Genomic DNA, 19,832 nt, shown 5'->3' with positions numbered 1-19,832 from the left:
CCCAGCTCCCCCTGTCCTCCCTGGGATCCCTGGGGTCTCAGGCCCCGACTCTGCTTACCTTCCTCACACCTCATCCCCGAGCGGCCCAGGTGACAGCGGCAGGTGTAGCCGCGGCCGTCGGGCCGGTTCACACACGTGGCGTCGGGCCCACAGGCCTCTGGGGCAGGGGGACACGGGGCAGTGAGGCGGGGGGTACATGGAGGTGTCCGGGGAGAAAGAGAGGGGTCCTGATGCCAGGGTCCTACCTACTGCAGCCGGGGCCTGGGCTGGTTAGCCCAGCCAGCCCGGAACGGCTGCATGGGGAGATGGGGGAGGGGGAAGGGACTTAGGCCAGGGGGACAGCAAGGCGGAGTGAGCCCGTGACTCCGGGTGTTGTTCCTGGAAGACTGCACCCACCCGCACTGTGGTGTAGGGGTGAGGAGTCAATGGGAGGCAGGGGATGGGGTGAGTGCCCTGGTAACAGGTGGTAGATACCCGGGAGCGGTGATGGGGGGTCAGGGGCCGTGCCTGGGTGCAGCGAGCGGGGTGAGGGGAATTGGTGTAAGTGGTGATGGAAGTCAGAAGCCAGGAAGGTGCTAAGTACTTGGGGGAGGACCTACGAGCGTGGTGAGTACTCAGCTGCTGGGGGGGCAGGGGGTGGTTGAGGGTGGATATGCAGACGCAGCTACGGGCAGAGGGAAGAGGCTTGGGTGGCAGCCACAGACGGGGCGGATGGGTGCCCACCTGGGTGGCAGTGCAGAGCCTGTGAGTGCTCACAGCGGCTCCCGGTGAAGCCAGCTGGGCACACACACACGTAGCTGCTGCTCTCCGAGTCCTGGCACTGGCCCCCGTTCTGCGAGGCAACCCCCAAAAGTCAGGCCAAGGACACCCTGGCCCTTCCCTGCTTCCCACGGGGTTGGGGAGGGGGGTTCCGTCACGGCCGAGGGCAGTGGCTGGGGGCAGCGGGGAGGAGGGTGCGGCCTGGAGGGTCACCTGGCAGGGCCGGTCCCGACAGGTGGGGCAGTGGGAGATGCCATGCGCCGTGAGGTTGAGGTCGTGGAAGACGATCTCCTCGCCTTGGATGCGCAGCTCTCGGACACAGCCTGGGCGGGGGCGGGGGGGCAAGATGAGCCGAGGTGGGGGTGCCCGGAGGCCCGGGTGACCACGTCCTCCTGGTCCTCCTGGGTGACCATGGGCTCGGCCAGCCCGGGGGGAGGTCTGGCCAGGGCTGCAGGCAGGGGGCAGAGGGGCTCACCTATAAAGCCGCTGCTCAGCCCTGCCTTGGGGATGGCGCCGTAGTCAGGGTAGCCGCCCAGGTAGAGCTCCTCATTCAGGTCCAAGCCCTGGAACTTGCCCTGGGCAGAGGGAACATCGGGAGTGGCAGCCGGGCTGGGCGGAGGTGGGGGAGGGGCCAGGCCTAGGGGGACGGAGCTGGGTCTCACCTGTGAGGTGCCGTTGACTGGTGCCAGGCTGCCCACGATCAGGGAGCCCTGGGTGAGGCTCCGCAGCAGGGTCACGGTGTGGAACTGGCCCAGGGCCAGCGGCGTGGGGTGGCGGATGGTAGCCATGCCCGACCCTGCGTCAAACCTGCTCCGTGGGGCAGGGGTAGCAGGGCGGGGCAGGGCAGGAGAGAGAGGACATGGGGTCTGTAGGGAGGGCCCCAGGCTGGCAAAGGGGTCGACGCCATTGCCCACCTCCCCGCTCGCCCCCCCACCCCTCCCCAAGCCTTCTCCCCCTTACACCCTTTCCCTGGGAGCTTGTCCAGAGCCGCCCCTGGGGCTCCAAGTGTGCCTGGCTCCAGGCCCCTGCAGCCTAGCATGTGGCCTCACTGCTCGTCTGAGGACCCTCTCTGCAATCACGTTCCTTTCCTTCTTAGTTTGCGACTGGTCTCCCCCAACTGGGACATTACATTCCCACAAGGGCCAGAATTTGATCCGTTGTGTTTCTCTCTATCGGTGCCCGGCACACACTCAGCAAATGACTGCTGAATGAATGAATGAATGAATGAAGGAGTTCTGGCCTGCAGCAGCCTTGCCCCAGAAGGTCGCTCTCAGCATCGCTGAGTGTTCCTGCTGCAGTTTTGTGCAGGTCAGAGGCTGCTTCCTCCACCACCGGCCGGTGGGCTGTGCTGACCCCGGCAGAACAGAGGTCATCGAGGATAACAGCCACCTCTCCTTCTTCCAGGACGCCCCCGATCAGAAGTCCTGCAGTCTAGTCCCCCAGCGCCCCTCCCCCGTAAACGGGGAGGGTGAGGGTTCTCACCGGAACTCGGGCCTCCCACCCACGAGGCCAAAGGAGATGAAGTCGGGTTGCCTGTTGGCCAGGTTGGCGGGGCTCCCTGGGATCCGCTTCTGCCCATTGTACAGCAGCATTCCTGGCGGGCAGGGCCGTGTGAGGGCCTCCCCGTCTGCGCCCCGCCCCCACCGCCCCTGCCCCAAGCTGGGGAGCCCGCCCCTCCCTCCCACACAGCCAAGGCGTCTCACTCTCAGGACAGGACCGAGATAGAAGAGCCTTGCTGAGAGTCCCTAGAAAGGAACTGAACTTGGTCCACTTATGAGGGAGGATCAACCTGAAGGAGAGGGAGGCAGAGAGACTCACCGGAGTAGAGAAGAAGGCCTGGACAGTGCAAGGCAGAGGCCCGTAAGAGGAGGGAGGAGACAGATGAGAGAGAGAGAGAGAGAGAGGGGGGAGGAGAGGGTGAGGCGGGGGAGGAGGGGGGAGGGGGCAGAGGCGGGGCAGGAGGCAGACTTGGAGGCAGGAGGCTTGGGTGCAGGCATCTCAGAGGAGTGGATGGAGATGCAAGGCAGAGGAGAGAGCCAGAGAGGGGGGGCCCAGGACAGGGGGGTCCAAGGACCAGCGGCTGCCAGGGCCGGTGCCACGCTGGCAGGGACTGTGGAGATCCCCAGCGTCAGCTCCGCTCCCGCGGCTCACCATCCGCGGAGTCCGGCCGGAAGGTGATCTTGATCTCAAACTTCCTGTAGGCGTCCTTGATGGTGGGCAGTGGCAGGAAGGAGTAGGGGGTCTGCGTGAAGTAGGGCACCACGCGCTCTGCAGGCAGAAAGCACAGTTCAAGACAACACTCCCCCCAGGCGGCGGGCAGGGTGCGGCCGCTCCCCGGGGGGGGGGGGGGGATGTGTGGTCTCACCTGGCACCTGCAACTGGGCGAAGGCCTTGACCTTGCCCTGGCGGTTGGTGGCGGTGCAGACATACGTGCCCGCATCCTGGGGCTGGACCGAGGGCAGCAGCAGCATGTGGTTCTCTAGGCGGCTGTCAGGTGGCAGGTTCCCGTCCAGCTGCAGACACACCGGCACTGTGACCCCTGGCTGCGGCCGGCACCTCCGTGGGGCCTGCCTGGGGGCCCTACCCTCAGACCCAGAGCGCAGACTCCGTGCCAAGCCTGGGGGTCCTGGGGACAGTGACACGGGGAAGACCTGGTCCCAGCCACTCAGGCACATCCGCCGCCCCCCTGCCCAGCAGTTACCTTGCTCCAGGTGATTTCAGGAGCGGGGTAGCCAGAGACCATGCAAGGGAAGACAGCTGTAGAACCCGCAGGCACGCGGACCTCAGGGGGCGTGGAGATCTGGGGCAAGGCTGAGAGGAAGCAGGGGGACGCAGGCGTCAGCCTGATGATGGCCACTGCCTGGCTCGTTTAATCCTCACACCCCCCCTGGGAGGGAGGCACTGTCTCCCCGTTTCACAGATGAGGACGCTGCGGCTGGGAGGGAAAGGAGCCGTTCACTCCTGGTTGCAATGATGAAACCTGGCAGAGCCAGGGCTTGGGGACGTGTCCAACTGACTCCATAGACCAAGCCTCGAAAACCCACCAAACGGGGTACTAGGGCAGCGGGGGTAAGTTTCGGGGTGAGTCAGACGGCCTGGGGTGAAAAGGAATAGCTTTTGAAAAACACACAGATTATAACTGCCTGGCATCATCTATGCCCATGCTTCAGTTCTTTGTCTTAATTTAAAAATCTTTAATTTTTTTTGCCGTGCCACGTGGCATGTGAGATCTGAGTTCCCTGACCAGTGGACTGAACCCCCACGCCTGGCAGTGGAAGCATGAAGTCTTAACCACTGACCACCAGAAGCCTCGCGTTTTACTGTCTCATACGTCTGCTTTGTGTCTGTGTTGTCTGCCATCAGTCTGGGCTACAGGCCCTCCTCATAGAGCAGGCACTCCTGCAGGTGAGAACTACGCGTCTGATTTTCTCCTGATGCCCCGTGGCACAGGTTTCCCTGCAAGTTCCAGCTGCCCCAGAGGACCACTCACGTCTATCCCCTGCTGCACCTGCTTGTTAGGAAAAGTGAAAGTGAAAGTCGCTCAGTCGTGTCTGACTCTTTGTGACCCCATGGACCATACAGTCCATGGAATTCTCCAGGCCAGAGTACTGGAGTGGGTAGCCTATCCCTTCTCCAGAGGATCTTCCCAACCCAGGAATCGAACCAGGGTCTCCTGCATTGCAGGTGGTTTCTTTACCAGCTGAGCCAACAGGCAAGCCCTGCTTGTTAGGAAACCCGCTCTCTAAACACACTGAGCTGAATCTCCCCGCGCGAGCGGGAAGGAGGAGGAGGGCAGGGCGGGCAGGAGACGGCCGAGCACCCCCAGCCCCCGCCAGCCCTCACCTTGCACGAGCAGCAGCACGTGGGACTGAGTGGTGCCCGCGGCGTTGCTGGCGGTGCAGCGGTACTGCCCCGCGTCGGCCAACTCCACGCGGGCGATCCTGACGATGCCTCCGCTCTGCACGATGCCGGGCCGCAGGCGCCCGCCCACTTTGCTCCATGTCACCTGGGGCTTGGGGTCCCCGAGGGCCAGGCACTCAAACTCCACGGCGTGGCCGACCACCACGGACTGCACAGAGGTCCGGATGTTGATGAGTACGGATGGCAGAGCTGGGGAGGATGGCGGTAGATGGGGTGAGGCCTGGGCTCGGGGAGACCGCAGACGCCCCCGGGACAGGTGGACACTGCAGCCGAGGCTGCCATCATTGCGCTTGCCTTTTCCTGCGCCCACTTTTCAGCACACTCACTTGTTAGCTCTTTCGTTCATTCCCTTCCTCATGGGTGCATCCGCTGTCATTTTCACTGGTTTGTCTAAGCACCCACGAACTCCGCGCATCTTCCTTCTCCCCCACTCCTTTGCAAGATTCATTAAGCCCCCTTACTCTCTGCTAGTGAAAGTTGCTCCGTCGTATCCGACTCTTTGTGACCCCCTGGACTATATAGTCCGTGAGATTCTCCAGGCCAGAATACTCGAGTGGGTAGCCTTTCCCTTCTCCAGGGGATCTTCCCAACCCAGGGATTGAACCCAGGTCTCCCGCATTGCAGGTGGATTCTTTACCAGCTGGGCCACAAGGGAAGCCCAGATGCAAGCAAGATACAAATAATTCTCTTTATTTGTACACATTCAAGGGGTTTCTTTGCAGAAGGAAATGGCAACCCACTCCGGTATTCTTGCCTAGAAAATTCTGTGGACAAAGGAGCCCAGTGGCTACAGTCCATGCGGTTGCAAAGGGTTGGACATCAGAGTGACTATTACTCACTCAAGGGGTTTCTTGGGGAATATGGTCCCTACGCCTTTTATCTCTGTCCCCTGCTTTTAGCAGAAGCCTGAAGCCACCCTTCTACCTTGGACAACCAGCTGGGCACTGGCCTGGGCCTGTCCCCATGGTCCCTGGGCCTGGCACACATAGGTTCCTTGGCAATTCTGGTCCAAGTTCTGGATTCTGTGAAGAAACAGATAAGACATCCGTGAATAAAAACAATTGCTGAGAATATGTGGCAACTGTGTAGGAGTCAAAAGCTGTCAGAGATCAGCACAGGATGTAAATTTCTAGTCTCCCCGGAGCCCTGGGAGACAGGCAGACAGGGTGAATGTCACCACACCCATTTCACACCAAGACCTTCTGGTCCAGAGCTCAAGGTCACATGGTTATCAAGCAGCAGAGCTGCAATCTGGGCCACGTGTATGTATCTGGCCCCAGAGCCTGTTCAACGTGCCTTTAACAACAACACAAACATGGGCCACTGAGGACTGCAGGCCTTCCCTGTGCTGAGGGCTGTGTTAAGCGCTCTGGGGTCTCGCAAAACCCACTGCACGACTGACAGCCCTGAGGCTCAGGGAGGTGAAGTGACTTCTCAAGGCCATCGTTGCACGCTCAGCCCTCCCTGTAGGGCAGGGATTCTAACAGCCCCACTGTGTGCCTTGGGCGGGCGCCCCACCCCACTCACCGGAGCACCCCATCATGCACACTGTGGCCGGGAGGCAGCGGACCCCCTTCCTTGAACCAGCGGAGCTGGGTGCCTGGGTCGCTGGGCACGACACAGTGGAACTCCACGCTGGCCCCTATGCTCTTGGTCTCCAGCTGAGGCGTGACCTGGACTGTGGGTGCGGATCCTGCTGGTGTGGGTGTGGCGGGGAGAGAGCCAGAGGGGCCTGTGGGGACAGGTACGAGGTTGTGAGAGTGTGTGTGTGTGTGTGATATCCCCGATGCTGCGCCAGGACCCGGGAACCCCCAACCTAACATTCAAAGGACGTTCTTCTCCCATTTGCCTCTCTGACCAGGGTAAAAAGACCTGACTCATTCACCTGCTCACTTGTTTAATCATTTAATCAACACATACATAAGGGTCTGTGGGGACTTCCCTGGTGGTCCAGTAATGAAGAATCCACCTCCCAAGGCCAGGGACGCAGGTTCAACCCCTGGTCAGGGAACTGAGGTGCCACATGCCATGGGACAACTAAGCCTGCAAGCCACAGCTGCAGAGCCTGGGTCACGACTAGAGAGACGACTGCACGCTGCAACGAGAGGTCCTGTGTGCTGCAATTAAGACCCAACGCAGCCAAATAAATGCATATGAAAGAGAAAAAGCCTGTGACGTGTTGGACTGTGCTTCACAAGCTCCCGGCCTTCGGGAGGGGTCGGTCTTAGAAAGATTCAGACATTTGAAGGAAGGACAGCAAAGGCTATTCTGACCCTAGTCTAAAACAGGAGGGGGCTTCCCTGGTGGCGCAGGGGATAGGAATCTGCCTGCCAGTGCAGGGGAAAACGGGTTTGATCCCTGATCTAGGAAGATGCTACTTGCCACAGAGCAACTAAGCCCGGGCACCACAACTACCGAAGCCTGCGCTCTGGAGCCCAGGAGCTGCAACTGCTTAGCCCGCAGACCACACAGCTACCAGAGCCCCTGTGCCCCAGAGCCTGTGCTCCGCAACGAGAGAAGTCACTGCACCACAAGAGAGAAGCCCCCACTCGCTGCAACTTGCGAAGGCACTTGCAAAGCAGTGAAGACCCATCACAGCCAGAAATCAATCAACGAAATCAATAAGTGAACAAAAATGTACAGAAAATAGGAAGGTCCCAGGTGAAGGCACCTACCTATCCGGTAGGTGAGTGGGTCAAATGCATATTACCACCATTTACCACGCGCCTACTACCAGCTCCAGGCTCTACATAGGTGTATCTTTCTAAGTCAGCCTGTGTGCTACCCTTGTCCTCTCTACCCAACAGGATGAAAACAATGAAACTTGAGGTCCACTGACTTGGCCAAGGTCGCACAGGCATCAGGAGACGGAGCTGGGGCATTGAACCCAGGACCCAGGCTGACTCTGGCCTGGGGCTCCCGAGGAGACCACAGAGACGCTGGGTTCCCTGGAAACGTGCTGAGAGCCCGGGCAGCTGGGGTGCTGCCCCAGCACACACTCTTTGTGGTCCCCGTGGCATTTACACAGCCCGTTCTGGGTGCTGTGGGTGGACAAGCCAGGAGCTGCTAGGTCCGGACTCGGGCCCTGCCCTGATTGTCCAGTCCGGCAGGTGAGGCAGGCTGGGGTACTTATGGAAACATAGCCTCCGGCAGTGTGAGGTCAATGTCCAGGAGCGGGGCGGGGGACACAGCGGTGAGAGCTACAGGTGCTGAGAAGAGTGAGGCGGGTCTTTCTGGAGGAGGCAGGCCTGCCTCGGGCCTTGGGGAACAGGGAAAAGGCAGGAGTTCCCGCTAGAGTAATCAAGGGGGGGCTTTGTGCCCCAAGTGAGGCGCCAGCTGTGGGGTAAGTGAAGGGCTCAGACGAGCACCTGGAGGAAAAACAGACCCCCGTCCTGCCCAGCCCGAGCCGCGGCCACTCACCTTGGACGAGCACCTGGGCGAAGGCCTCGGCCAAGCCCACCCTGTTGGTGACCTGGCAGCGGTAGCGGCCCGAGTCCTCGGGGGCTGCGGCCTCGAACAGCAGCAGCTCGCCCCTGGCGGTGGCCCCCGCTGGGAGGCGGCCACCCACGCGGCTCCACTGGAAGGTCAGCGGGGGCGTCCCGTGAGCCAGGCACTGCAGCTGCACGGCCTCCCCAGCTCGCACCGAGGCGTGCTCCGGGACGGTGGTGGCATAGGGCGGGCCTGCGGCCGGGGGTGGGAGAGACAAGAGGTCAGGGCAGCAGCTGGCGCTGGGCCTCAGCAACTGGCCAAAGGGACCGGCGAAGCCGAAGGACACTGAGCCCTGAGGACTGGGATGACGGAGGGCCAAGTCCAAGGCGGGCATGTGCGTGTTAGGGGTGGGCAGGCTCCCGGGGCCTGAGGGGCCTGCGACCCTCCAGATGGGGCTCCCGGGGTTCCATCCGGGATGGATGTGGAGCCTGGCTGGGGGTGGTGGGGGGCGCTTGGACCTCCACGCGGTGCAGAGAAGGCAGCCTGGGGAGGGCGGGCCAGGGCCTTACTCTCTACGTGCAGGACGACGGTGGCTTCTGCGTGCCCGGCCGGGCTGGAGGCGTTGCAGATGTACTGGCCCGAGTCCTGCTGGGCCACCCGCGGGATGATGAGTGTGTCGCCTTCCAGCCGGTGCTGCCAGGGCAGTGGGGAGCGCAGCTTGGACCAGTGGATTGTGGGCTTGGGGCTGCCTACGGAGTGGAGCGGCAGAGGTTGGTACAGGCTGTCCCCCAGGACTGGCTGGGGGGCGGCGTGGTCAGGAAGGGACCTGGGTGAGCTCGCTCCTTCATGGGGGCCAGTAAGCGGGCCCCTCAGCCATCGCTGGGTGACTGCCCCCTCCCTGGGCATGACACCGTCTTCGCGTCTCCAAAGATGTCTAAATTCCGGGCCCGCGGCTCTGCCCGCCTCGTGGGCCCGCGCCCGTCCGCACCTGTGGCTGAGCAGCGCAGGGTGGCTGTGTGTCCGGCTTCCACAGTCAGCTCGACTTCTTCCACCTGGACCTGGGGGGCCCCTGGGGCCACGGCACCAGTGTCTACAATCACTTCCACTCGCTTCTGCGCCGTGCCCAGTGCATTCTGAGCCAGGCAGACGTAGGTGCCCGCATCTGACGGTTTAGCTGATGAAATCTGGAAGAAGCAAGGGTCTTGGTTAGGGAGGCCCTGAGCGGGGGACCTTGGCGGCAGCCCCTAGCTTTGGCTTGGTTTTAAACTCTTTCCTCTACTTGTTCATCTGTTTTCAGCTTTCCTATTTGACTGGCTACTTGAGGGCTCACACCCAGGATGTCCCACCAGTCCACGCATTTACTTGTCCATCCACTCACCCCATCCCTCTGTTCATCCATCCATATACCATCCACCCATCTACCCTCCCATCCATCTACCCACTCATCCACCCATCTGCCTACCCACCCACCCACCCATCCATCCATCTATCCATCTACTCACCCACCCATCCATCCATCTACTCACCCACCCATCCATCCATCCACCCATCTACCTACCCATCCACCCATCTACCTACCCATCCACCCATCTACCTACCAACCCACCCACCCACCCACCCACCCACTCACCCACCCATCCATCCATCTACTCACCCACCCACCCATCCATCTACTCACCCACCCATGCATCCATCCACCCATCTACTTACCCACCCACCCACCCATCTACCCACTCATCCATCCACCTACCTACCCACCCACTCATCCATCCATCCATCCATCCATCCATCCATCTACCCACCCATCTATCCATCCATCGACCCACCCCACCACCCATCCTTCAATCCGTTCTTTCCTCCCTCCCTTTTCTCCACTTTCCTTCTTTCTTCCTGACTGTCTTCCAATCTACCCATCATCTGCCTAACCCTCCCCTTCTCCATCAATTCATCACCCGTCTGGTGACCCACCACTCTCTCCTCCAAGTATATGCTCAAGGATGGGCTCTGACTGGGCCTCAGATCCAGAGATGAGACCTCCCTGGCCTCACCTGCAACACCGTGTGGCTGTCCAGAAGCCCATGCGCCCGCTGCTCCAAGTGGGTGGGGGCACCGATCCGGGTCCAGCGAGCAGAAGAGCGGGGCTCGCCGGCACTGACACACTCCAGGGTGACGTCCTTTCCCAGCTTCACCCGCACAGGGCCCTCGGGGAGCACAGACACCGTAGGGGGCCCTGTCCAGAGGAGCGACACGGCTGATGCACACGCGGGGCCCTGCTGGCCACGTGCCCTGTCACAGCCCCCTTGTCAGCAGCTGCCAGTGGGCACTGGTCTCCCCACTGAACCCACGTAGGGACTGAGACTCAGAGAGGGAGAACGCCCAAGAGAGAGGCGAGGGGCAGAGGCGGGAATCGGGGCTGGAAACGGGGAGGCAGAGCCCATGGGGTCAAAGGCCCTCACCGTGCACACTGAGGTTCACGACACTCTGGGCCACGCCGTAGGCATTGGAGGCCACGCAGCGGTAGGCCCCGTGGTTGCTGGGCCGGGCGCCCACGATGGTGATGATGGAGCCATTGGGGCTGATGCGGACGTTGTCTGGCATCAGGGAGGGTACGGTCAGTGAGGGTGTCCTCCTGCCTGGGAGCTGCCAGGAGGCTCACCAGCGCCCCGTGCCCCGACCCCTCGGGTCTGGGTGTATCCAGCTCACGAGGTCACAGACGGCCGATGAAGATGGAGACACTTCTGGGTCCGGTCCTGTCCCCATCCACATCGGGACACCCAGACCCCAGGGTGAAGGGTTTTACCCAGGGTCACCTCCGCCCAGCCTCCAGTGGTGGTCACCGTGCATTCATACCCATCTTCAGCACCCCCTGCACCCGGTCCGGCTCACCTTCCAGCTCCTGGTTCCGAGTCTTCCACTCAAGGCTGATGGGGGCTGCCCCGTCATGGATGAGGCACTTGAAGCTGGCATCTTGGCCCTGCTGCACGGTGCTGCTGGGTGGGTCGATGGAGATCACAGGGCTCCTAAGACCTGGGGGGCAGAGGGCTGGGCTGGGCAGGGCTGTGTGGGTTCCAGGGTCTCCCCGCCTCCCCTGGCCTGTGGCGTTTGTCTCACTCACGGTAGGAGGACCCTGCGCTGGGTGGAACAGTGATGGTGAAGGAGGCTTCCTGCTCAGACCCTGAGCCGCCAACCACGCGGCACACGTATTCTCCAGAGTCAGTCTGGGAGACGTGGTGGAGCCGTAGCCGGGAGCCGTGGGTCTGTCAGAACGAGGAGGGGTGGCCGTCATGCCAAAGCACTCGGGACAGGGCAAGCCCCCGAGCCCAGACATGCCAGCGTGTAAAGAGTTCTCCCTTGGGTCTCAGGAGCTCAGAGCTCCAGCTGAGGGTGGTTCACAGATGCCTACAAGCCCAACATATCCCCTTGGTAGAGGGGGAAACTGGCTTAGGAGATGATTCAGCAGCAGAGCCAGGAGAAGAACCCAGGTCTCTTGACTGTCCGGCTGGTGACAACTCCTTGCACGAAAGTATTTGATCCCCTGCGGTCCCCAGGCAGGCCGGGGTTTGTACGGAGAAGGTCGGGGAGGCAGAAGGTAACTGCAGGTCCAACCTGGCCCGCTCTGGATTCCTCCCCATCCAGGGCCCCCGTACCTGGTGCCGGGCGGGCAGGCTGCCCCCGCGCTTGTGCCACGTGACCTGGGCGTGGGCCTGCCCGGGGACCACACAGTTCAGATCGAGGGTCTGCCCCTCAGTCACGTGGGAGGAGGAAGCCTCGATGTGGATGGGCTGGGCGAGTCCTGGGGCTGTGGACACAATGGGCGGTGGGTGAGAAAGCTGAGGCTCTGGGGGTGCAGGCAGATGACGAAGGCAGGGGGCAGTGGGCTCCAGCTGGTGCTCCTTGGAGGTGCACCTACTTCAGAGCAGCTGGCATGGCTGACTCTGGAGGGCCGCTGACTTAATAAGAGTCTCGGTCCCCTGGGGGCCGGGGTGGCACGTGAGACCTTGGTTCCCAGTGGCTGGGGACCTTCCTGGATCCAAGGGCTAGAGCAGGAGGAACAAGGCCAGGAAGGGGCCCCAAGCCTGCGTCCCAGCACCACCCGCAGCTCCTGTCGCTCACCAGGAATGGGACTTGGGCTGGAAGCCTCGATGTTGACCAGGACGGAAGCCTCCAGGGTGCCTGAGCTGCTGGACACTTGGCAGGAGTATTCGCCAGAGTCGGCGGGGGACACGTGGTTCAGCCTCAGCAGCGGGCCATGGACCTGGCCAGGGTGGGGAGAGTGAACTTGGCGGGGGCGGTGCTGGTGGCCCAGCCCTGACACCCATCCAGGAGAACTGCCACGGGCCACTGCGGAGGCGGTCTCCTGCCAAAGGCGACCCCTGCTGACATTAGACGCTGCAGAGGATGTCTACTATTACATTTTTCCTGGCAGGAGAAAGCAGTGTCTTGAGTAAGAGTGTCCTTTTCTGTTTCTTTGTTTTTGTTTTTTAAAATTTGGCCGTACTCTGCAGCATGTTGGATCTTAGTTCCCCAGCCAGGGATTGAGCCCATTCCCCCTGCATTGGAGTCTTAACCGCTGGGGAAGTCCAAGAGGTGTCATTTCCTAATTCATGCCAAGGTTCTGGGCAGCCCTTGATATGAAGGGTTTAGCCCAACCATGTTCAGCTTGCCCTTGACCCCCTGACTCCTGAAGCCTTGAATGCACAGGGGCCACCTTCCCTCCTGGGCAGGGGGCAGAGCAGGGAGGGGATGCCTGCACCCTGCTTTCTCCAGACTCCATACCTGGTGCCGAGCAGGGAGGCTGCCTCCACGCCTGTGCCAGGTGACCTGGGCATGGGCCTGGCCAGGCACCACACATTTCAGATCCAGGGTCTGCCCTTCGGCCACGTGGGAAGAGGAGGTCTCGATGCGGATGGGTGGGGCTCCGCCCGGGGCTGGCTCACAGGAAGAAGTCAGTGAGCTGGGGTTCTGTGCACCCTCAGCCCCCGCCCCTGGGTGCCCAGGTGTTCAGAGGCTATGCAGACGACAGTCCTGATTGCCCCCCTTCCCGTTCCCCTGAGGCCTGGAGCAGCTGGGTTAGCCAGGGGCACAGAGGCGCCTCATTCTCTAGACGATGGCCCAGCATCTCCTGAGCTCACATCATCGCTGGCGGCTGGGGCTCAGGGCTGGGGCCCTCCACACGGATCACTAATGTTTCCCGGACTTGCATACTATGTGGCTAAGAACTCAGACTCTAGGCCCACACTGCCTGAGTCCAAGACCCAGCCCTGCCATTTGTCAGCTGTGGAACCTTTGGAAAGCTATTAAAAAAACCTAGACGAACAAACAAACAAACAAACAAAAAAGCCTTTCCATGAGGCAGTTTCCCCATCTGTAAAACAGAGAGAGCCATCATACCAACCTCAAACGGTTACTGTGAGGGTGGAATGAGTTCCTATGTGTAAACATACCAGGGCCCACCACCTAATAAGCGTGTATCATGGTCATCACTTAGCAGCTCGGGCACTATTATCATGAATCCTCTCACAGCCACATGCTGCCTGTGCGGTTAATTCCTTTCCATTTTCCTCTTTAAGTGAGTCACTGAAGATGACCCTTAAATACACAGCCCCATTATAGGCAATGATTTCTGTGCAATTATGACAGGTCTGACGCGTTGCTGTTTTTTGTCTAGTACACCACCATCGATATAAAAGATTTTTATCAGGGTGCTACTTAAAACCACCCTCTCTGACCCCAGAGGTACAAGTTGCAGCCTTCTAAGGAACGCGTGTCATTGTCGCAAGGGCTCCACCAGCCCCACGTGACGGATGCGGAAAGGGACACACAGGAGTCCCTCGTGCAACACTGCAGAGTGTGGACAGAGTGCTGGGGCTCGAGCCACACGAGCCAGACTCTTAGCTCCGTGTTCTCAGCCCCCTGGGGACAAAACCCGTTCGCTCTCGCTCCTGACCTTGGTCCCCTCCTCTCCTCCCTCCTCCAGCCTCCCAGCCCCACCGCAGGGATCCTCACCGGGGACGACAACGGTGCCAGAGCCGGAAGCTTCAATGGTGACCAGGACGGAGGCCTCCAGGGGCCCAGAGCCGAGGGCCACGCGACACACATACTCGCCTGAGTCGGCCGGGGACACCCGGTGCAGCCGCAGCCGTGAGCCGTGGGTCTGAGGGGCCATGACGTGGGAGAGAAGCAGAAGTGAGGTGACGTGGAGGATCAGCCCTTGGAGGCTGGGGCCCAGGGTTCAGCCTCTGACCCAGGCAGGCCCCGCGTCCCACGGGGGGCTCCCAGGTCTCCTTCCTGGGCAGGGTGTGAGGGACAGGCCCCAAGCCGGGGCGCCCATGTCCAGCAGCCCCCCTACTAGGTCCTGACCCCACTCACGCCCCCACCTGGTGGTGGGCCGGGAGGCTGCCTCCACGCCTGTGCCACGTGACCTGTGCGTGGGCCTGGCCGGGGACCACGCAGTTCAGATCCAGGGTCTGCCCTTCAGCCACGTGGGAAGACGACGACTCGATCCTGATGGGCATGGTCCCACCGGGGCCTGGGGGCGCAGAGACAGAGAGCCGGGGCTTTGGTCCTAAGTCGTGTTTGGAAGCCTCAACTGCAGAAACTGCCACTGCCCCCCAGGGAGGAACTCTAGCTAACACTTGCCCTCCAGGTAGGAACGCTAGCTGACACTTATTACGCACTTACAGGATGCCAGGCACTGTTCTAAGCGCTTTCTGTGCGTTATTAACTCATGTCAGCCTCACAGAATTCACTGACTTCCTGCAGTGATGGGAGTGTTTACCACGCACTAGACCCACTGATGTAGTAGCAGCTGCCAGCCAGTGCAACTTGGTTACTGAAACATGAAGGCCAAGCGTGGCTAGTGGCCACTGTACGGGACAGCTCTCTGAGGTGGAAATGACCCATATCCCTGCTTCACTGACGAGGGTCCTGAAGCCAAGAGGGGAGTCTCTCCCTCAAGGTCCTCAGTGGTGCTGGCAGGATGTGAGCCCAGGTTTCTTTCTGGGGAGCCCTCGTCCTGGCCCACCACCTCGTCTGAGCGCCCTGACTACAGAGCCTTTCCTCCCCAGGAAATACAGGTACCAGCATCTCCCACCCCCTTCCTGGGTCGCTCATGGGACTCACCAGAGGGGCCACCAGTGCCGGGGGAGACTGAAACCACAATGGAGGCCTCCAGGGCATCGATGTTGTTGTTGGCCCGGCACACATACTCGCCCGAATCTGCCACCGACATCTGGTGCAGCCTTAGGCGGGAGCCGTGGGCCTGGGGGTGCAGAGATGGAGGGGGTTGAGGGGCTGAGGGGTCACCGGCTGGCTCAGGCCTCCTCCATCAGACCGGCTGAGGCCACCCTCTGTCTTGCCCCAGCAGGAGGAAGGACCAGCAGCTAACACTTCGGGCCGCTTGTCCTGGCGGCGGTCCTCGAGCTGCCCACCCCGTGGCCGGGCTCCACTTCATACCTGGTGTCGAGCGGGAAGGCTGCCCCCACGCTTGTACCACGTGATGGTGGCCTGGGGCTGCCCAGTGACCACGCAGTTCAGATCCAGGGTCTGCCCTTCGACCACCGTGGGGGACGAGGACTCGATCCTGATTGGCGGGGAGACACTGGGCACTGGGGACGGAGAGGAATGGGCCACACAGCCGGAGTCAGACGGCAGTGACCAGTGCCAGGACCTCACCGCCTCCCCTGGCACCCGCTCGCCTGACCCCCTGCCCTCGGCAGTGCTCACCGTGGGAGGAGTCACCGCCCTGGATGGTGACGATGAGCGAGGTCTCCTGGGAGCCGGCACCGTTACTGACATGACACACGTACTCACCCGAGTCTGCGGGTGTCACCTGGGGGATCCGAAGCCTGGAGCCCACGATCTAAGGCGGAGCAGATATCAGTGGGTTGGGGCGCGGCCCCTCCACCTCTCCCAGACTGGCAGCCTCGCTGCCTTGCTTTGGGGCGGGGCGGGGCCTGCCCCCACCCTGGTCTCCTGAACTCCGTCAATGGCCTTTCTGAGCTTCTGGGCTGGGTGCATGGTGCCTCCAGCCGTTGCACTATTTCTCGGCCGTCACCCCTCCGGCAAGCCTGCCGAGGCCCTCCGTGGGGACTCCCCCTACAGGGCTGTCACGTGGCACGCCTGCCTTCCCCTTTTAGTCTTTGAGCTACCCGAGGGCATGCCTGGTCTCGTCCCCTTAGAATTCTCAGTGGCGGAAGTGGGACGCGGCCTGGAGCAGGTTCTCGGGGAAGGGCCAGGAGTAAGCGAATCACAGAATGTTCTGCACAGATTCATGCAGGCCAGTGGGACTCCTCTCTGTGTCCCCAGCACTGGCCAGGGCCCCTCCAGCAAGAACGCTCGCTGTATGTTGAATGACTGAATGAGCACAGAGGGGGCTCTGCGGAGCTCCTCCCGGTTCCCGTGGGAGCCGGCCACACCCCCCCGGCATGGGCCCTCCCCCCTCGCTGGCTCCATACCTGGTGCCGGCTTGGGAGGCTGCCTCCACGCTTGTACCAGGTGATGGTATGGGGGGCTTGGCTGGCCACCAGGCAGTTGAGGTCCAGGGTGCGCCCGTTGGCCAGGGATTCAGAGGAGGACTCAATGCGGACGGGGTACACCACGTTCTGGTCTGAGAGCGGGGAGAGAGGAGAGTCAGGGTGTGGGAGCCAGCGAAGATGGAGCGGCCCCTCCCAGCCTGTTTGCTGTGACCCTGAGACACTCACAGCGGATGGGGCCACGGCGCTGCTGGATAGTGACGAGGACTGAGGCTTCCTGGGTGCCTGAGCCGCTGACCACGCGGCACACGTACTCCCCAGAGTCCGCTGGCGTCATCTGGGGCAGCCGCAGCCTGGAGCCATGCACCTGGGAGGCCGGGTGGGTTCAGAGCTGCACTTGGGGCTCACAGTTCAGCCTCCCTTCCCCGGCCTCCCCACCCAGCCTGATAGAGCCTGAGGGAAGCTCTTCTGGGGAGAACCAGCATTCAGGACCCTTCAACGCCTTTGACGGGGTTTTGGGACTGGGTCTAGTGGGAGGAAGTAGAGGATCAGCATTTGTGGATCTCCGATGGAGCAAGTGGATTCCTTAATGGTTGAGTTGGTAAAGAATCTGCCTGCAATGCAGGAGACCCTGGTTCGATTCCTGGGTTGGGAAGATCCGCTGGAGAAGGGATAGGCTACCCACTCCAGCATTCTTGGGCTTCCTTTGTGGCTCAGCTGGTAAAGAATCTGCCTGCAGTGTGGGAGACCTGGGTTCGATCCCTGGGTTGGGAAGATCCCCTGGAGAAGGGAAAGGCTACCCACTCTAGTATTCTGGTCTGGAGAGTTCCACGGACTGTAAAGTCCACGGGGTCGCAAAGAGTCGGACACGATTGAGCAACTTTCACTTTCATTTTCACTATGGAGCAGGTGAGCTAGGCAGTGTGAGCCCACTTGACAGATGAGGACACTAAGGCTCGGGGAAGTCAAAGGACTGGCCAGGCGAGATGGCAGAGCAATATCCGAACTCAAACCTCCTCAGTCTCAAGGGTCCTTCAGGCCCCCCTCCCCACTTAGCTCCCCGCCTCCTACCTGGTGCTGGGAGGGAAGGCTGCCCCCACGCTTGTGCCACGTGACCTGGGCGTGGGGCTGCCCAGAAACCAGGCAGTTCAGATCCAGGGTCTGTCCTTCAGCCACGTGTGAGGAGGATGACTCGATCCGGACCGGGGGGGTGACCCCCAGCACTGGGGACAGAGGGCAGAGAGTGAATCCCCAGCTGGGAGGAGGCGGGGAGGGGAGGGTGTGAGTGGAGGTAGGGTCTGCTGGTCTCTGGGGTCCTGCCTTTGCTGGAGTGGGGAGCCTACCCCCCAGAACCCCCACACCACTCACCAGGCACAGAGTCTGCAGGCTCAATCCTGACCAGGACAGAGGACTCCAGGGGCACGGAACCGACCACCACCCGGCACACGTACTCGCCTGAGTCGGCCGGAGACACCTGGTACAGTCTCAGGAGGGAGCCATGGGTCTGGGCAGAATGGAGGTGGGGTCAGAGGAGGCCCTCTCGGGATCCTCGCACCGATCACCTGCAGCCCTGCCTCACTCTGAGCCTGAGAACTGACACTTAACTCCATCCTGCTCAGAGGTGGAGAAGCGGCTGCCTCATCCCAGGACCAGGCGTGGTCAGCAGAAGCCATGGGGAACTGAGCAAACACTAGCAGCACACTCCATCAACCTTTGGACACATATAAAATTAAAAAAGTAGGATGGAGCTGGTAACACGCATATTACTTTCGCTTTATTATTATTTTTGGGTTTCACCGTGTGGCCTATGGAATCCTAGCTCTCCAACCAGGACTGAACCAGGCCGTTGGCAGTGAAAACACAGAGTCCCAACCACTGGACCGCCAGGGAATTCCCTAGACACTTTTATGCCTCTGAAATCGATATGCATCTAATAGCGAATTACAATTACAAATGGCAGGGTTTTCTTCTTTGTTTTTTTTTAACCTCAGAGGTACATACAATTACAGTGCATCTTACAATCAGCGGCATCCTAAATTCTATAAAATATATCAATACCAACAGCTAATGACATTACACTAATAACAGCTCATAGAACTTTCAGTGAGCCAGAACTCTGAGCACTTTGCATGCAAATTAGTTCACTTCATCCTTAAGATAACTCTGTAAGGTTGGTACGATCATTACCGTTTTACAGATGCTGAAAATATGCTACAGAGAGATTAAGTGATTTGCCCAAATGACTAGGTGGGGGAAGCGGCAGTCACACTCACACTTGGGCTGACCGGTCAGAGGGTATGGGTTCTGAGCATTGCATCACACACCTGTGCAGAGGGGTCCAGGGCCTCTCTGTTCCAGAGGAGCCTCCTGCTCTCCCACCCCTGACCTCCACTCCCCAGGGGCCTCCCTCCCATCCCCTCCTCGGCCTGTCCATCCTCCAGTCCTGTACCTGGTGCCGGGCGGGCAGGCTGCCCCCACGCTTATGCCACGTGACCTGGGCGTGGGCCTGCCCAGGGACCACGCAGTTTAGATCCAGGGTCTGCCCTTCGGCCACATGGGAGGAAGAGGGCTCGATGCGGATGGGCTGGGTGCCACCAGGAGCTGGGGGAGCAGACAGTCACTCGGTCAGTCCAGGCCTCTGGAGCGGCCCTGGCCTTTCCCTCTTTTCCCTCCAAGCCCAGGCCGGCTGGCCCCACTCACGGTAGGCGAAGTTGGTGCCCTGGGTCTTGGTGACCGTGACTGTGATGGAGGCCTCCACGCCGTTGCTGGCCCTGCAGACATACTCGCCTGCGTCCACCGGGGAGGCCTGGAAGACGTACAAGCGGGAGCCACGCACCTGGACAGACGCGGGCAGGGGTGTGAGTGAGGGGCTTCCCAGAGCCCGGGGGGCGTCCCGTACCCTGTTCCTCTGGGCTCAGCTCCCTCCGCACCCTCTGCTGCGTAGCCCTGGCTGGCCCCCTCCCACCTTTCTGCCCCCGGGTACCTGGTGCCGGGCCGGGAGGGTGCCCCCACGTTTGTACCACGTGACCGGGGCGTGGGCCTGGCCCGCCACCACGCAGTTCAGGTCCAGGGTCTGCCCCTCGGCCACCGTGGGGGACGAGGACTCGATCCTGACGGGCGGGACGGGTCCCGGGGCTGCGGGGAGAGGGGGCAGGTCATAGATGCCTCCCAGGAGAGACAGCAAGAACCGTCCACCCTGGAGCCGGCTCGGCCTGGTGGGTTTAGAGTTAGAGGCCTCCTGGGCTTGAG

At 61.2% G+C, this 19,832-nt stretch overlaps 1 protein-coding gene across 6 annotated transcripts in view; it reads right to left on the bottom strand.

Annotated features, from left to right (window-relative positions):
• HSPG2 (heparan sulfate proteoglycan 2) overlaps window positions 1-19,832 on the bottom strand; it is a 110,842-nt gene that overhangs the window by 7,372 nt on the left and 83,638 nt on the right. For all 6 annotated transcript variants that reach the window (XM_069575033.1, XM_069575034.1, XM_069575036.1 and 3 more), the window contains 34 exons: window positions 19,567-19,718; window positions 19,284-19,419; window positions 19,033-19,184; window positions 17,952-18,087; window positions 17,655-17,806; window positions 16,812-16,950; window positions 16,566-16,717; window positions 15,835-15,970; window positions 15,565-15,716; window positions 15,232-15,370; window positions 14,487-14,638; window positions 14,116-14,263; window positions 12,886-13,037; window positions 12,223-12,364; window positions 11,757-11,908; window positions 11,225-11,366; window positions 10,996-11,136; window positions 10,566-10,700; window positions 10,158-10,339; window positions 9,098-9,293; window positions 8,679-8,858; window positions 8,101-8,361; window positions 6,208-6,412; window positions 5,605-5,702; window positions 4,603-4,869; window positions 3,461-3,570; window positions 3,125-3,272; window positions 2,911-3,027; window positions 2,242-2,353; window positions 1,422-1,566; window positions 1,235-1,334; window positions 973-1,082; window positions 724-832; window positions 59-157 (listed from right to left, as the gene is read on the bottom strand). In XM_069575033.1, the coding sequence (XP_069431134.1) occupies window positions 59-157; window positions 724-832; window positions 973-1,082; window positions 1,235-1,334; window positions 1,422-1,566; window positions 2,242-2,353; window positions 2,911-3,027; window positions 3,125-3,272; window positions 3,461-3,570; window positions 4,603-4,869; window positions 5,605-5,702; window positions 6,208-6,412; window positions 8,101-8,361; window positions 8,679-8,858; window positions 9,098-9,293; window positions 10,158-10,339; window positions 10,566-10,700; window positions 10,996-11,136; window positions 11,225-11,366; window positions 11,757-11,908; window positions 12,223-12,364; window positions 12,886-13,037; window positions 14,116-14,263; window positions 14,487-14,638; window positions 15,232-15,370; window positions 15,565-15,716; window positions 15,835-15,970; window positions 16,566-16,717; window positions 16,812-16,950; window positions 17,655-17,806; window positions 17,952-18,087; window positions 19,033-19,184; window positions 19,284-19,419; window positions 19,567-19,718 (5,049 nt within the window). The remainder of the gene's footprint in view (window positions 1-58; window positions 158-723; window positions 833-972; window positions 1,083-1,234; window positions 1,335-1,421; window positions 1,567-2,241; window positions 2,354-2,910; window positions 3,028-3,124; window positions 3,273-3,460; window positions 3,571-4,602; window positions 4,870-5,604; window positions 5,703-6,207; window positions 6,413-8,100; window positions 8,362-8,678; window positions 8,859-9,097; window positions 9,294-10,157; window positions 10,340-10,565; window positions 10,701-10,995; window positions 11,137-11,224; window positions 11,367-11,756; window positions 11,909-12,222; window positions 12,365-12,885; window positions 13,038-14,115; window positions 14,264-14,486; window positions 14,639-15,231; window positions 15,371-15,564; window positions 15,717-15,834; window positions 15,971-16,565; window positions 16,718-16,811; window positions 16,951-17,654; window positions 17,807-17,951; window positions 18,088-19,032; window positions 19,185-19,283; window positions 19,420-19,566; window positions 19,719-19,832) is intronic.

This window comes from Ovis canadensis, chromosome 2, assembly GCF_042477335.2.
Source record: "Ovis canadensis isolate MfBH-ARS-UI-01 breed Bighorn chromosome 2, ARS-UI_OviCan_v2, whole genome shotgun sequence".
In the NCBI taxonomy this organism is placed as follows: Eukaryota; Metazoa; Chordata; class Mammalia; order Artiodactyla; family Bovidae; genus Ovis; species Ovis canadensis.
Note: the sequence above shows the minus strand (reverse complement) of the source record. Positions and strands in the feature narration are given on the sequence as shown.